Raw genomic sequence first — 16,612 nt, forward strand, 5'->3', positions numbered from 1 at the left:
CATGGATGAAAAACCAACCCTTATGGACCAGAGAGCTAAAACAGCAGATTTAATCCTCATGTCCCTATATGGTTTCCCAAATCCCAGCAGAAATGATTCCTGAGCACTGCTGGGTGTGGCCCTCCAAAACAAAATACAACAACCAAATACAGCTCTGTAGGCCACAGAGACGACTCTGCAGGCTGGGTTTGCTGGAACCCCATGGTTGATTACCAAAACATGTGTCCCATCCTCATCAAAGCCAGACCAACCCATCGAAGACATCTTTATGAACATCCTTAGCCAAGAGCAAAAAGTTTAGTTAACAGTGCCAAGATCAGTGAAATGTCTGACTGCAATTGGAAAAGAGCATTTGTGTGTTCCATGCCTGCATGGGTTGGTGTGTGCATGCGTTCATGCATGTGTGTGTTTGCCTGTCCTTTTGTTTATTCATTCTCTTGGGTTGATACCCAGGAAGCAAAGCACATTGGGCCCTCCAGTGTTGGGGGTGGCCCAGCAGTAATGACAGGATCGAGTGTGGCCTCCTGCCTGCTCAGCTGCCACTTACTGTGTGGCCTTTAGCAGGGATTTGAAGGGAGATGACCCCAGGGGTTGGGGAGAGAGGACAGGGGACAATTCTCTTCCCTGGCATGTGGCCAACTCTGATTTGAATTAGAAAATGTCATCTAGTTACTTCCCTGACACAGCCTGGTGCAAGCGCTGAGCACTGCCCTGGGTTCCCCAAATGAGGCTGGTTCCCTGGGTGAGACCAGAGACGTGTAAGGCTCTGAATGGGTTCCTCTTTTTTGTTTGTTTTGTTTTGTTTTGTGTGGGCCACACCCATTTGATGCTCAGGGGTTACTCCTGGCTAAGCACTCAGAAATCTCCCCTGGGGCCGGGCGGTGGCGCTGGAGGTAAGGTGCCTGCCTTGCCTGCCTGCGCTAGCCTAGGACGGACCGCGGTTCGATCCCCCGGCGTCCCATATGGTCCCCCAAGAAGCCAGGAGCAACTTCTGAGCGCATAGCCAGGAGTAACCCCTGAGCGTCACAGGGTGTGGCCCAAAAACCAAAAAAAAAAAAAAAAAGAAATAGAAATCTCCCCTAGCTTGGGGGGACCATATGGGACGCAGGGGGATCGAACCGCAGTCCTTTCTTGGCTAGCACTTGCAAGGCAGACACCTTACTTCTAGCGCCCCAGTGGGTTCCATTGTGTCATGACTTGCCAGCCAAAGGCTCCTCTGGCCCCAGGTCTTGTCCCATCTGCCTGGCTTGAGGCTGCCCTTTCCTGCCTGACCCTCAGGGTTGTTTGTAGACCTCGGGCCAAGCAGGGCTGACCAGATATCTTTACAAACAGAGCTCAGAGAGCCAGCCCCGGGCTGTTGTACCTGAGGCCATGAGCATGAGCAGAAAGGCTGCATAAGGGCAGAGCCCTGCCAGGGCATGGGGTGCAGGCCTGTGACAAGCCCTCCCTCTGGATAGTGCAGCTCTGAAATGGCCTGTTTCCACCCCACAGGGAACACAGCGGTGCTGTCTGCAGAGCAGAACCACAAAGTTGACGCGTCCGTCCACTACAACATTCCTGAGCTCCAGTCCTCAAGCCGGCTCCCTCTGCCCCAGCACGATGGGCCTCAGGAGCACGTCACGGCAAGGAAAGATCCCCTCACCCAGGAGATGGACCAGGACTCGGGGGAGGAGGAGGAAGAGGAGGATGAAGAGGAAGAGGAGATTGAGGATGATGAGGAAGCCCCCAGGCACAAGTGGCAAGGAATTGAGGCCATCTTCGAGGCTTACCAGGAACATATAGAAGGTAAGGGCTGGGGGTAGACTTCACTAAGGTAGGGGCTGGGGGAAGATCCCATCAAGGTAGGAAGAGGGGTACAGACATGTTCTTTTCTGTGTTACCCTATGGGCTCGTTGAATGCACCTGGTTCTGGGATTGAAGCCTGGAATGACCTCGGTTTGTAGCCCTTGGGACAGGCACAGGTCTAGACCCCTCTCCCCCTCTAAAGTCATTTCTTCCCACCTGTGCACTGTGTGCCTTGGACATGGGGTGAAGTAGAAGGGTCCCATTCATATTCTTGAGGGCACATCAGTGTGTCATGTGTTTGCCAAGTCATTATCCCTCTGCCTGGACTGGCGGGGCCATGGCCTTCTGTCCAGGGGACTCCACCTTTCTTGGGGTGCCATGATACCTGCAGGCTCCACTCAGTTCACTGACTCCCCTGGATAACCAGGCCTCACTGTTGGTGACGTGGAGGTGACTGCAGCTGAGGCCACCTGCCATCCCTGCTCCCCTCTTTTGAGGGTCCCTGGTCAACTCCATGCAAGGTCCCCCTGGCATCCATATGGCAGTTCTTCTTGACTTCCTAGGAAGAGGAAGGAACCTCTCCTAACTGGGGAAGGGTTTGCAGCCCTGTGGGCTGTGTACTGCAACCACCCCCTTTTCTTGGCAGAGCAAAACGTGGAGCGGCAGGTGCTGCGGACACAATGTCGGCGCTTGGAGGCTCAGCACTATAGCCTTAGCGTCACGGCTGAGCGGTTGTCACACAGCATGGCGGTGAGGCTCAGCAGAGAACTGGGGCCTTGGACCAGGGTGCAGGGAGGGGAAGAAGTTACTTCAGAGCCAGGGTACAGGGAAGGACAGGAGGAGTTACTGTAGATCCGGGGTGCGAGGCGGGACAGGATTTACCTCAGACCTGGGTTGCACCCCTTGGCCACCTCCAAAGAAGCAGAGGGCTGACCTCTGGGAACGGGGTTCCTGCAGGAGTGGCAGATGTAGCACCCCTGAAACCCACATTGGGGGCAGCCATTCTGGCATTTCCCTGCCTGACAGAGTCTCTGTCCCCAGGAACTGAGGAGCCAGAAGCAGAAGATGGTTTCGGAGCGGGAGCGCCTCCAGGCCGAGCTGGACCACTTACGGAAGTGCCTTGCCTTGCCTGCCATGCATTGGCCTCGGGGTTACTTTAAGGGGTACCCCAGGTGACGGCTTCCCTTGCACTAGGCCGAACCTATAGTATAGAAATATTATCTATTTTATTACCTTGAATATTTAATATTTTTCACTGGGAGGTTTGAAGCTTAAAAAAAAAAGAAAAATAAAATAAAATGAGAATGTGCCATGCATGAAGCAACAGAGTCCAGGCTGCAGGCCCGACTGGCCTGGGCCCTGTGAGCAGTCGCTGGGACCCCGAGTTTGCTTTCTGAGGCAGTTCGGTCTCCCCAACCAACACTAAAACCTCACCCAGGAGCCCCCCACCTGCGCTGTCCTGCTTCTGGGGCACTGCACCCCACGCACCCCAGAGCAAGGCTGCTCCCCAGAAGGGCCACGCAGGCCAAGTCAAGGGCTTTCTCGGTCACTTCTGCAATGTTCTCTTCAAAGACGTGGGTTCTAGGGGCGCACGGAGCACCGGGCCTCCCCCCGCAAAGCTTTTCCCCGGCGCAGCCATGCAGGGCTGGAAGGTGCCAGTCTTATGGGGGGCGCTATTTTCACACAAGCTGTCGATGTGTGGAGGGAGGGCAGAGTCAGGGTGCTCCAGCCTTGTACTGTGTATATATATTAAAGAAACAAAGTTTTGTATGTTTTTATTACTTTAATTATTGTTATAAAAAGAAAAAAAGCCTGCCATTTTTAATATGTGGTTGGGGGGGATTTTTTGTTGTTGTTGTTTTTTCGTTTTCCTGTTTGGGGGGATTTTTGTTTTCTGTTTGTTTGTTTTTGCTTTTCTGGGCAGAAACCTGCTTTTAGTGTTTGTACCGCTGCTGGTCAGGACATTAAAGATATTGAAGTGTTTTCTAACGTTCAAGAAACGTCCCCATGCGCTTTCCCCGGCATCTGGCATTTCCTTCTGAATTCCCAGCGTTCTCCTGCAGTGGCGTGGCTGTGGGGGGCAGAGGGTGGCTGGACTGCGTCCTAGTTGTCCTTGTGGGGTCCAGGCATAGGAGCAGAGTTGGGGTGACTCAGCCCATGCAGGGGGGAGGTGAGGTGAGGAGGTGCAGGGATTCCTGTATGGCCAGCAGTTCCTGGGCCTGGCTGTGCTCCGACCTGACCTTGGTGGCAGGAACAGCTTGCTGGCAGACATCGACATACTGCTCTGTCCCTTCACAGTTGGCTTTGTGTACCTGCCAAAAACCTTCCAGTTACTAGCAAACTCAGACAAAAAGTGCTGCTGGTCTTCTCGGCAGTCAAATTCCCCATGGGCGAAGACCTTAATGGCACAACCATGGGTGGGCACAGGTATGCCAAGGGGCGCTGAGCTCCTCAGGCTGCTGGAGGCCCTATGAGCACCCACAGCTGTTCACCTCGGCCAGCCTCCATCCCAGAAACTGTCACTATATTTTTGCCAGCTCGGACACCTGAGCATTTGATGGGAGAGAAGACCAAGGGGCCAGGGTCTCCGGGAAATAAGACAGCCATACCTATCGGGGGGAGCTTTCTTTGAGACCATTCCCTGCTTACACCAGCTCTGCCTGACCCTGTAGCCCTTTTTCTCCACATTTCTGAAGTGTTCCGAAGGGGTGAGGCTGTGGCAGTTTTGTTTAGGCTTAGCTGGAGCTGCAGGTCTAAATCCTTTTTTGTTGGCTGTGACCTTGCAGCATGGGGGGCCGTGTCCAGCGTGTGGTACCCCTATGAAATCCATCTGTCCCCCACGCTGGCTCCTGGGCACTACTCCCACACCCCCACTAAACAAGGAGGTTAGAAACAAAACTTTTTTTTTTTTTTGGGTCACACCCGGCGGTGCTCGGGGTTACTCCTGGCTGTCTGCTCAGAAATAGCTCCTGGCAGGCACGGGGGACCATATGGGACACCGGGATTCGAACCAACCACCTTTGGTCCTGGATTGGCTGCTTGCAAAGCAAACGCCGCTGTGCTATCTCTCCGGGCCCAGAAACAAAACTATTTTGTTTCACAGATTCAAAACCAGATGGCATCAAGGCTAGGAAGCTGGGTTCAATCCTTGCTCTAAAGGAAAAAGGCACAGTAGCACTCGAACAGACTGTACCTTTAAGGAAATTCCAAGAACCCTGAAAAGGAGCACAAGCTTTCAGCAGCCAAGAATTAATTATAGCAATGTTAGCTTTTTACTTGGAAATCTTAATACATGGGTGCTTGGAAGGATATTTTCAGCCGGTTTCCCTCTCAAGCCTTCGGTTCAAAGCGTAGGCAGCGCCGGGAGCCACCACCAGGGGGAGCCAGCAGGGCACTCCTAGACCAGCACTGACCTTGACCTGCAGTCAAGCCTGTCCCTGACTTCCCTTCCAGTGCCCAGCTCTGACTCCTCCGACGCTCCACCCTGGTCCCAGAACAGGCCCCTGGAACAGCAGAGCAGTGAGGATGAGCACTTGTACCTCGGCCACCCTGGGGGCAGTTTAGATGCTGTGAAATTAAACCTGTTCCAAGTGTACTTGTTTGAATTAACTATTGTAATATTATCTGTTGAATGTAGCAATTAGGTATTTATGAATATATTGCTGTAATTTCTGACAACACAACTACAAAAAAATAATAAAAATCTTCCTCAATCATAGCAAAAGGGAAATCTTTTATTCATTGGGGTTTTCTTGGGTGTGGGAGGGACATATCAGTTGTGTTCCAGAGAGAAGGGCATAAGGCCTGAACTCAGCCAAAGGCCTTCTCCAGCCCTCAAGGGATCTTCCTTCTACCGAGGTGTTTCCACAGGGACCCCAGATGGGACCAACAGTAGAAAAACGGTGGATCCACTGTGGCAGGCATCATGGCTGGAATTTGCTGCTCCCTGTCAGGCCCACAGTCATGCTGTTCAGCTGGAGGTACAGGCTACAGACAGGATGGAACACATCCCCGGAAGCTGCAACACAACAGGCCTGGCTCTGGGGCTTGGCCAGTCACGTTTATATGTGGATTCTGCACAATGTTGCTCAGCTATTCCGGAAGCCTCCGTATGGTGTATGGCCCAGCTCCCTCCAGCAGGACGTGCCATGCTCCACAGATGGACAGACGGACAGATGAACCCTGATCACTGGTCTTAAGCTTCCACAATGGCATAGCCAACTCCCTTCAGATGGCACCGCCACAGGACAGTCAGGCATTGGTGTGGACTGGGGGGGTTGGTCCTTTGTTCAGAATCGGACCTCTCCCCCTAGATTCTCTTGGGCCTGCCCCCCCACCCCCCCAAGAAGGAACAGCCACTGCAGGACAGGATAGAAGGCGAGGGAGCCACCACTCCACAGAACATGGACACGTCATCCAGAAATCCAGAAAGGTTCTGGAACTTATGGCACTGTGGCCCAGCTGGGCTAGAAGTCCTGAGACTGGGAGGCTTGTGGGGCCTGCAAGCTGGTTCGTAGCTTGTACATGTGGTCGAGTGCCTGGGTGAGGAAGGCACCGCTGCTGCGGATCTCCAGCAGGGTCAGGTTGTCCAGCTGGAGGAAGAGAAAAAGGAGAAAAAGGAGGAGGTGCTGTAGCTGAATCCCACCTGCCATTGCTGCCTGCCCCACCCTGTTTTGCCTCTACCTTGGCATGTGCTTCCTGCTGCCTCACGAAACTGTCAGCTGACACCCGCAGTTTGGCGATGCGGGTATCCCACATGTCCTTGACCAGAGTCCGGATCTCGTCTGCTTTGGGGATATTGTCGGAAGCACTGGGCAAAGCCAGAGACAGGCGGTCAGGAAGAACAAGGTTGATCATGCGTGTCCAGCCAAACACCCAGCCAGAGCCACATGAGCTGCAGCCAGGTGCATTGCCCCATTGCTGCAGCTTCTGGGGTGAGGAGTGGCTCTCAGGCACCCTCAGGGGCCACATCCTCCCACCCACACAGGTTCCTCAAAGTCCCAGAAGATGGAAACCATCCAAGCCCCAAGGTGGCCTGTCTCCAGAAGAGTAGGGCCTGAATCCCGTTGTGGGGGACGTAGGCCCGTTTAGGTGACAGAGAAATCCGGGGGAGTCGGGACCTCCTTTGGAGGAAGAGACAGACCAGACTTAATAGCCATAAAAGTCGAAAACTGGACTGGAGACTGCGATGGCTCCATCTCCCCAGAGGCTAAAAGGAGCTTAGGACTTGGAAGAACTAAACCGGGAGGGAAACCTGCCATCTTCTGAATCCTACATGCTGAACAGAGTATGGACTCCAGCCCTGGACTAAACTTTTGAGTGAGCCCAACCATACTCCTAGCTAAGGGAGTCACTGGGAGCTGCCAAACCAAGGATCCCAAACTCAATGGCACCAAGGTGGCTACCGCCACCTCCTCGCCATGCCTGTACCCTTCTATTTCTTCACCTGCAGCAGTAGAGAGCCCTAGGCTGGCTCCAGTGCTGCATGACTGAGAACTTGCTTCCCAGGAGGCCAGCATGATCCCTGCAGCTGAGCTGAGGGTCCCCAGCACATCCCAAAACCTGTCTTGGTGGGGCCGGCGAGGTGGCGCTAGAGGTAAGGTGTCTGCCTTGCAAGCACTAGCCAAGGAATGATGGCGAACGCGGTTCGATCCCCCGGCATCCCAGATGGTCCCCACAAGCCAGGGGCAATTTCTGAGTGTTTAGCCAGGAGTAACCCCTGAACATCAAATGGGTGTGGCCCTAAGAACAAAAACAAAAAAAACCTGTCTTGGTCCTGGAGCACTTGGTTGGGAGTATCCCAGTGTCCAAGAGAGCCTGCGAGCTGCAGTCTCTCCATACTTGTTCTTGTTTGGACCTAGCAGGAGCATCCCACAGACGGGCCCTTCCCTGGAGCGCACACAGGGATCCCCCAATTCTCAAATCCATCAGTGAGAGAAGCTCTGGGCCCCAGCTAGGCAGTCTAGAAACAGCACTGAACGGCCGAACACAATCATCTGCCTGGCCTACCTACCCGTGTGGATTCCTCCAGTGGCAAACCAGGCCTGGGACAGCCCCCACTGCTCAGGGCTCCCGCACGAAGGGGGCTAAATGCTCAGCCCACTGAGCCTCCAGTTCCTGCCTGACAGTCTGTGGGCGCAGAGACCAGGTACTGGGGAGAGGGGCCCTGGGCAATTGGAGAAGGGGTGCTCGGAGAAGGGTTGTCTGCCTTGAGGATGGAGACTAAAGGCAGACTAAAAGAAAAGGAACAAGTTCTAGCACTGAGTCTTAGCAACAGCCAGAATAAATTAAGAAAGGCTCCGAGAAGGGGAGATTTGGAAAGGGGGAGCTGATAGGGTTGGAATGAATTCCAGGACAGTGGTCATCACTCTGGCCCCTCGTGGCTCTCCTTAGGAACAAAGTGGGGCCCCCTCACTACTCCAGAAGGCCGCATTCCAAGGAGGAAGGAAAAGGAGCAGTAGTAGCACAGTTCCAACTGCACCTGAGAAACAGACCCAGGGAAAGGAGACAGGACAGCAAGAGGGAGCCAACTCACTGGTTGAGCAGCAGCTTGGTGAGTTCCATGTAGTGTGGGCTGGGCATGGGACTGAAAGTCTCTTCCTGCCGCTCTAAATCGCGAACCTTTTCCAGCTTTTCTGAAAAGCAGCCCCAAAGGAAAGCGAGTTTGCAACCATTTCCCCTGTGCCACACTGTCTGGGCCGCCCCTGGCACCCACAGGCTTGACTCCCTAAGCAGACGGTCAGGCATGACACCAGGCCACTTTTTCTGTGCTCACGACTGTCCATGGCACTTAGCCACATCCTCCAGAGGGTGAAATGCCGGCCAGAAGTTCCTGCCCTGGACAAGCTGAGCGCTGCAGGGTTTTCCAGAGCCCCCAAAGGCTCCCACCCAGAGTCTGCACTCACAAAACTGTCCCATGACTGGAGCGAGGCTGCCCTGCCCAGCACCGTCCAGTTATCTCTACCACTGGCAGCCTCCTTTCTAAAACCTTCCATCACCCAGCCTGAGAACCACTTCGCCCCACCCCAAAACATCCGCTGCTGTTGCGCTGTCTGTACCTCTGGCTTCTCTCCCCCAAGACCTCCAGGTCCCTGCCTCACCCACATCCATCCACTCGGGCGGCACCAGGCGGCACTTCTGTCGCTGCTTCAGGCTCACAGCCAGCCACAAAGGCACCTGCAGCGGGAGCCCTGGAAGAAAGGGGCCCAGCTCCCCCTGAGGGATAGAGACAGAGTGTCAGGGGATGGGTGAGGGGGTAGGGGGGCTCCCAGCGAGATGGGGTATTGGGGTACACGGGGCCCAGCTCCCCTGCAAAAGAGACGGGGTGTCAAGGTCCAGGGGGTCCAGCTTTCTGCAGGAAAGAGACAGGGAGTCGGGGTACAGGGTTCCAGCTCTCTGCAGGAAAGAGACGGGATATCAGGGTACGGGGACCGAGCTCCCTTGCAAAAGAGACGGGGTGTCAAGGAACGGGGGGCTCAGCCTCATTGCCGGAGTTTACACCAGGCCCGGCCCCTCCTTCCCGGCCTGAGCCTGCCCTGAGACCCCATCCCCACCCCCGGCACTGGCGCTGACCCCGATTAGGTAGATCTTGTCCAGGCTGAAGTTCGGGATGACGGTCACCAGCTCCTTCTCCGCCAGAAACTCCACCTCGGCCACGTCCATGGCGACGCCTCCTCCGTCCCAGCAGTTCCCGCTTCCCGCCACCGCGCGGGCCCGCCCCGACCGGAAAAGGTCTCGGGTGATCTATAGAAGCGCGCTTTTCTTCTTAGCGAGCGGCTGTAACGAGCTTGCGGATTGGTTATCTGGAGTAGGCCCCGCCCCTTAGAGCATGACCCCGTCCTCCGGCGACTAAGTCCTGTTCGTTCTCTTCCGTTCCCGGCTCCGCCCCCTCTTGGGGTGGGGCGTGGTCTCTATATAGCCTCGCCCCCGGCTTCCGGATGGTCCGGTTCGCGGACACCTGGTCTCCGCCTCGCGGCCCTTCACCTTTGCCCTTTGACCCGAGTGCAGCTAGGCCGGCGTCCAGGCTCGTCTGTATTGGTTTTTGGAGCGACACTGTAGGCTGTGCACACTCGAGGACAGCTCGGTTTGCTTTATTTTTTCTCCCCCGCACTGGCAGTGAGAATTGCAGATTTTCTAACCCGCCCAGTTCAGACAGTGCCAGGGCTAGAGGAAAGCAGGCCGGTTGCTGACGCACGCATGCCAAAGAGGATAGTCCCATGCCCCAGTGCCCCGTGTGGACCTCTGCCAGGTGGGTGGTTCAGGCCCCTCTTTGCCCCTCTAGGAGCCCGCAGGGGACGGGAACGCTGCTGAGCGGGAACAGGCCGAGACAGGCTGGCGTTTGAAATCATCTCTAGGCTCTGACCAAAGCACCCAGCCTGCTTAGGACCCTGGAGTTAGTCCCTGCTCCTGTCTTGGACCCCAAGGCCCTTGCGTGGGTGGTGGAGGATGCAGGACACCACCTGCATCCTGAGGTGGCCACTCGGATGGTCCATCACTCTCGTAGGATAGTCACTGGCCCCCCGGGGCCCCTCCTGTTGATGACAAATCCAAGTGGCAGGTGCTCCTCTGGGCCTTCTGGGGTGCGTTAGCAGGGACCACCTGGACCTCCAGAAATAGTAGTTCCCGAAGCGTCTGCCCAGGGACGGTGCCAGCTTGTTTGGGCACTGATTGGCACAGAGATGTTTTCCTAACTGGCAAATATTTGTGCTCCAAAGCTGGCACGGCTTCCCCCCTCCCTGGCTGTCAGTCTGCAAAAGAGCAGAGGAACTGGTGGGAAAGCAGTCTGGGGAGGGGGGAGAAGATGGGGAGTGGGACACGGCTAGACCAGGCTATGGAGGGGGTGGCCCAGTTCTGAAGTCACTTCATCCCAGGAAGGGGAGCTTTGGGGGCGAGGCAGGCAGGTTCTGAATTTAGTGGTGACCCAGATGGGTGAACCACAATACTCCCCAACTGTACCTGGGGGGGTTGGAGAGACACTGACAGTGGCTCTGCTCAGGAGGCAGAAGTGCAAGGAGAGGCAGAGGGGTACAGGGAGAGGTGGAAGGGTGCAGGGGAAAGGCAAGAGGGGTGTAGGGGAGAGATGGCAATTTGTGCAGGGGAAAGGTGGGGAAGGGTACAGGTAAAGGTGGGGAAGGGTGCAGGGGAAAGGCAAGAGGAGTATAGGGTAGAGATGGCAATAGGTGCAGGGGAAAGGTTTTTCTTGCTTCTTGCCAACTTCCTACCACTGAGCTTCCTGGTAGCTATAGTCAACCAGGACTACGTAGAGGCCAGAAAAATCATAAGCCACTTGGGGTGTCTCAAGGGACCCCAAGACAGTGAATAACATGGGAGACATAGTGGACTGCGGGTCCTGGCGTGGACTCACATGAGGGAAGCTGGAGCAGAACAGGAGTACTGGCTTACTGTCTTTGCAACTTGTAGCAGAAATTGTCATTTTATTGTTTTTGTTTGATGTTCACTCCCAGCTCAAGGATCCTTTCTACTGGACTCTGGTGACCACATGGGGTCACAAGGACTGAATCCAGTTCACTGCTTGCAAGGCAAATGTCCTCCATACTGTCATATCTCTCTGGCTCCTTTCATTTCTTTCTTCAAAGCTCCCAACCCCAAAGAGTTTCCAAGGCCTGGAGTCCTGCCTGCCCCTTACAGGGCCCTGGGTTCAAAACCCTACATGGCACTGGTCTCCCATGTTCCACCGGCAGAGCCCTGGAGCCCTGGAACTTGGGTGCCAGAGCCTCTATCCTGCCCCTCACTGAGATGGGCCTGAACTTCCCAAGGCTGACCCAACTCTTCCACATTCCAAACCAAGAGTGGCTGAGGGCTGATGTAGCTTCTCAGCGATCACTGACCTCCTCCCATCACAGGGGCCAGAGGTAAGCAGCAGGCTGGGGAGAAGCATCAGGGTCGGATGTTCATGTATCCCAAATGTGTGAAGCCTAATGAGGGATGCAGGTCTGGGGTCTCCCAGCCCCCTGCTCTTGCATTTCTGCAGCCGGATCATGCCAGGTGGTACAATCTGAACCCAGCTGGTTTCACGCCCACCTGTGCCAAACTTCAGCTAAGCGGCTATAGGCACACACATCCCCCCCAACCACCATGCCTGCAGCACTCCCCACCTCCCAGAGGGCTTCTGAGGTCGCCACACAGCGGCTGTGGGCCCCACACAGCACGGCTGAGCTGAAACGGCTCCAGCCTGGTGCTGACCCATCTGGCGCTGTCATTAAAATCCGCGTTTCCATCTGGTTCCCACATTCGCTCTTCCTCCAGCAACCCTCCCTGAGCTGCAGGCACCAGGCCCAGTGAAGGGGGACCCCAGTGTTCCTGCGCCTCTCTTGGGGCCTGAGACATCCAGGGCAGGGCTCCCCAGCCCCGTCATGGCCCATGGCCCCCACGTGGTCCCCACTCAGGGGACCTGCCTTTCGTGCACACGGCTGTGGGGAGAGAAGAGGAAAGTGCCTGCTGGAGCTTCGCTGAGAGACTAACTGTGGCATTAAACCCAGCCAACAGTGAAGGGCTGGCACTGCCCCAGGGCTACCAAGGGCAGCAGAGCAAAGCCAAGCGCCCAGGGGTGCAGGCGGACTGGCGGACACGTGGGTGTGGATGTGGTGTGCTGCTGGCTCTGACCCAGGAACATTTCACCATTTCAAAACAACTTCAATCAAAGTTTAGAGGGGCTCAGGGCCACCCCGGCAAATGCTGGGGCTACTCCCAGTCCTGTGCTAGGGGCCAATCTTGGCAGAGTTTAGAGGACTCTGTAGCAGTTTGGGGATCAAACTGGGGTCAGCTGTGTGCAAGGCGAATGCCTAAGGCCCTGTACTATCTCTGCCCATTAAAAAGAAGTTTACAGAATAAAGAATAAGGGCCGGGCGAGAGTGATAGCAAGGCTGGGAGGGAGTTTGCCTTGTACACAGCCAAACCTGGTTTGATCCCTGGCATCTCATATGGTTCCCTGAACCTGCCAGGAGTAATTCCAGAGAGCAGAGCCAGGAGTAAGCCCTGAGCATTGCCTGGTGTGGCACAAAACCAAAACAAACAAAGAAATTGATAAATAAAAGAATTAGGGGCCAAGCAAAGCTAATACAGTGGAGAGCTAATACACTTGCCTTGCGCATAACTGATCCCAGTTCACGCCCTGGCACCTCACGTGGTTCCTGTGCACCACCAGGAGTGATTCCTGGGCACTGCCAGGTGTGTTCCCAATTTAAAATAAAAGGAAAAATATGGGTGCAAGAGTACAGAAGGTACATTTACCTTGCACACAGCCTACCTGGGTTCAATCCCCAGTAGTCCCTATAGTTTCCTGAGTACCACATGAGTGATTACTGAGCCAGCAGTAAGCCCTAAGCATTGCCAGTATGGCCCCAAAACAAAGTAAAAGAAATCACTACTGAAGAGGTAAAGGTTGGATCCTGGCCCAGTGTGCAGGAAGAACTGGGTCATATCCTGCCTAAGGCACTGTCCACACATCCCTGAGCCCTAGGTACTGTTGGGCTCAGTTCTGTGGCAGGAGCAGCACATCGCCAGGCTGAACTTTTGAGCACCCCAGCTGCCCCTGCACAGGTGATGTCATTCCTGGACCCTGAACACTGCTGGAGAGGTTCCTTCCCAAAACCACATTTTTAATTATTGTTTTGGGGCATACCCAGCAGCATTCAGGGGTTTCTCCTGGCTTTGCACTCAGAAGTTACTCAGGGGAAGAAAAAGAAAAAGAAGGGCCCGGAGAAATAGCACAGCGGCGTTTGCCTTGCAAGCAGCCGATCCAGGACCAAAGGTGGTTGGTTCGAATCCCGGTGTCCCATATGGTCCCCCGTGCCTGTCAGGAGCAATTTCTGAGCAGACAACCAGGAGTAACCCCTGAGCACCGCCGGGTGTGGCCCTAAAACCAAAAAAAAAAAAAAAAAAGTTACTCAGGGAGGCTCAGGGGACCATATGGGATGCCTAAGATTGAACCTGGGATGGCTGCATGCAAGGCAAACACCCTCCCCACTATGCTGTCACTCCAGCCCCAAAATAACTTTCAGTTTTTAATTTTTGTTTTTTGGGCCATGCCCGGCAGTGATTATGCCTTATTTCTGGCTCTGCACTCAGTCACTCCAGGTGGTGCTCAGGGGACCTTATGGGGAGCCAGGAATAGAATCTGATCTGCCCAGTACAAGGATCAAGACCGGGGGAGGCTGAGCCGGAGCGGTGGTGCAAAGCAGTAGGCCATTTGCCTTGCATGCGCTGACCTAGGACGGACCGAGGTTCAACCCCTCGGCGTCCCCAAGCCAGTAGCTATTTCTGAGCGCATAGCCAGGAGTAACCCCTGAGCGTCACCGGGTGTGGGCCCCCCCCCAAGTGACCGGGAGCTAAGAGAACAGGTGTTGGGGCACAAGTCACACAGCCTCCAAGTACTGTGGCTTGTGACCCCAAAACTCCTTCAAGAAGTGCAGCAGATGGGGCCTGAGAGATAGCACAGCTGTAGGCCGTTTGCCTTGCAAGCAGCCGATCCAGGACCCACGGTGGTTCGAATCCCGGCATCCCATATGGTCCCTTTGCCTGCCAGGAGCAATTTCTGAGCCCAGAGCTCAGGAGCACCTGAGCGTGGCCCGGTGTGGCCCAAAAACAACAACAACAACAAAAAATAGTGCAGCAGATGCTGAGAAGCTCCACAGGGCAGCAGCCCAAGCTCAACCAACCATATCAACTTTATAAGATATAGTCCCCCCCAGCTCTGCTCACCAGCCTCCTGCAAGCCCAGAGCCTCTGCCTGTCCCCACCCCTCCCTCATCTCCAATAACAGAAGCAAAGAGCAGGGTGCCAACAAACCCAAATGGGGTACACCAGTAACCCTAACACGGCTGGGCACACAGCCCTGACTTGTGTGCCTCATAGCCAGGAAGCTGGAGAGGACGGACAAGGCGATAATCCTGGCCTCTGGGGTAGGGTGCCCAGTTTCACACCACCCCCCCGCACTGCCTGCTGGCCCTAAGAGGGGCCTGCAGGGATGCAGTGTGTAGGCTCAGGTGTCCTGGGGTGCCCTGATCTACAGGAGGGACCCGAGAGGCTGGGAGCGGCCTGTGCCGCCCTCTGCTGGCAGTCACGAGGATTGCGTGGGTCACCGTGGGTCCAGCCTCTTGTCTGGAAAGTGGATCAGGGTCTGTTGATATCAGTGCTTTTGCTCAAGTCTGTTCCAAGAAGGGGCCTTCTCTGCCCCCCATGTCTCTCTGGTTTGTGGGGCTTCCCCGCAGAGCGTAGAGCACCAGGAGAGGGGGGCTACCCTGGACCCCTTCTGGGGGGGTAGAACCAGTTGTCAGAGCCACTGGGAATAGAGAGCTGGTCAGTGCCACGGCATGACCCGGAGGACAGAGGGGACAGTCACAGCCTGGTCCCAGGAAACCCAGTGCTCATGGCTCTGTTCCCAGCTGTGAGATCTTGTCCTTCAGTGCTGCAATTGGGCCCAGTCTTGATTCCCACACATGGGTTCCTGTGCTGGTCTCTGCTCCTGGCTTGAGGTCCCCACTAAGGGCTGATTGTTCCTCCAGCTTGAGCCCTACACTGGAGGCTCACAAGACCAAGCTCCTGCGTCCATCCCCAGGGGTTTGACTGGCTTATACGCACTGTGGGGGCCAGTGGACTCTGCAAGGGGGTCTACCCTTGCAGAGCATTAAAGAGGCAGGGAGAGGCTGGAGAGAAAGCACAGCAGGGAGGATGTCTGCTTTGCACGTGGCAGACCCGGGTTTGATCCTTGGCATCCTATAGGGTCCCCCGAGCCTGCCAGGCACGATTTCTGAGTGCAGAGTAGGAGTGACCCCTGAACGCTGTCAAATGTGACCCAGAAAAACAAAAAGAGCCGGGCCCGGAGAGATAGCACAGCAGAGTTTGCCTTGCAAGCAGCTGATCCAGGACCAAAGGTGGTTGGTTTGAATCCCGGTGTCCCATATGGTCCCCCGTGCCTGCCAGGAGCTATTTCTGAGCAGACAGCCAGGAGTGACCCCTGAGCACTGCCAGGTGTGGCCCAAAACCCAAAACCCAAAAAAAAAAAAAAAAGCCATCGAGCATTCATGGGCCACCAAGCACTCCTGAGCTAACAAGAGGAGCAGGAACCTGAGACAGTGCTGAGGTACACCCACCAGAGGGACCCCTGAACAGGGTTGCAATGATGCATAAACACCTACAGATACACCCCAACTCCCCAGCAGCTCAGCGGGGACAGGAGCTCAGAATAAGTGGTACATACGTCATGTCTGGTCTGGGGTTCAGTCCATGCCCCCCACAGGAACCTCATCTTCCTGTTTTCCTGTCTCCTGGAGCACGTGCAGGCTAGAGATGGGAGGGAGCGGCATCCAGCATACAGAGCCGGCACCAGCCAGCCCTGGGTGGCCATGGTCAGGGAGAAGGACCTCATATCAATACTTGGGTTGACTCGTGGGCACTTGTCATCGGGTGGCACAGAGACCTGTGGGAGATGCTGAAGCATCCCTACCCACAATCCGGGTATAGAGTTTGCTCACGGACTTTGCTTCCTGGACTAGCCCCCCACCAGTGGCGAGTGGACTCTGAGGGAGTTGGTATGGAGATATGGGATGTTCTTTTTGCCTTTTTTGTTTGTTTTTGGGTCACACCTGGCAGTGCTCAGGAATTGCTCCTGGCTCTGCACTCAGAAGTCACTCCTGGCAGGCAAGGGGGACTATATGGGATGCCGGGATTCAAACCACCTCTGTTCAAATCAGCTGCATGTAAGGCAAATGCCCTACTGCTGTGCTATCTCTCCAGTCCCAATTTTTTTGTTTTGTTTTTGGTTTTTGGGACACACCCAGCGGTGGTCAGGGGTTACTCCTGGCTCTGC

General features: G+C 55.3%; 2 protein-coding genes across 3 annotated transcripts in view; one reads left to right on the forward strand and one right to left on the reverse strand.

Moving 5' to 3' along the window:
• Window positions 1–3,785, forward strand: part of GSE1 (Gse1 coiled-coil protein) — a 184,567-nt gene extending 180,782 nt beyond the window's left edge. For both annotated transcript variants that reach the window (XM_049786705.1, XM_049786706.1), the window contains 3 exons: window positions 1,492–1,785; window positions 2,432–2,535; window positions 2,827–3,785. In XM_049786705.1, coding sequence (XP_049642662.1) covers window positions 1,492–1,785; window positions 2,432–2,535; window positions 2,827–2,961 — 533 coding nt within the window. In that variant the 3' untranslated portion in view covers window positions 2,962–3,785. The remainder of the gene's footprint in view (window positions 1–1,491; window positions 1,786–2,431; window positions 2,536–2,826) is intronic.
• Window positions 3,786–6,232: 2,447 nt separating this feature from the next.
• On the reverse strand, window positions 6,233–9,481 carry GINS2 (GINS complex subunit 2). Its single transcript, XM_049786796.1, has 5 exons — window positions 9,358–9,481; window positions 8,886–9,000; window positions 8,321–8,420; window positions 6,469–6,595; window positions 6,233–6,377 (listed from the first exon to the last, which is right to left on the reverse strand). Exons 1-5 carry the CDS (start codon window positions 9,445–9,447, stop codon window positions 6,252–6,254), a joined length of 558 nt encoding a protein of 185 aa, XP_049642753.1. The 5' UTR covers window positions 9,448–9,481; the 3' UTR covers window positions 6,233–6,251.
• Between the last annotated feature and the right edge of the window lie 7,131 nt (window positions 9,482–16,612).

Source organism: Suncus etruscus, chromosome 14 (assembly GCF_024139225.1).
Source record: "Suncus etruscus isolate mSunEtr1 chromosome 14, mSunEtr1.pri.cur, whole genome shotgun sequence".
Taxonomy (NCBI): domain Eukaryota; kingdom Metazoa; phylum Chordata; class Mammalia; order Eulipotyphla; family Soricidae; genus Suncus; species Suncus etruscus.

Excerpts from the sequence above, each read along its gene's own strand:
- GINS2 (XM_049786796.1), bottom strand. The coding sequence starts at position 9,447 with ATGGACGTGGCCGAGGTGGAGTTTCTGGCGGAGAAGGAGCTGGTGACC. Across the intron at positions 8,421-8,885 it reads GCCCGAGTGGATGGATGTGG|AAAAGCTGGAAAAGGTTCGC; the intron begins GTGAGGCAGGGA and ends GCTGCTTTTCAG. Across the intron at positions 6,596-8,320 it reads ACCAAGCTGCTGCTCAACCA|TGCTTCCGACAATATCCCCA; the intron begins GTGAGTTGGCTC and ends GGCTTTGCCCAG.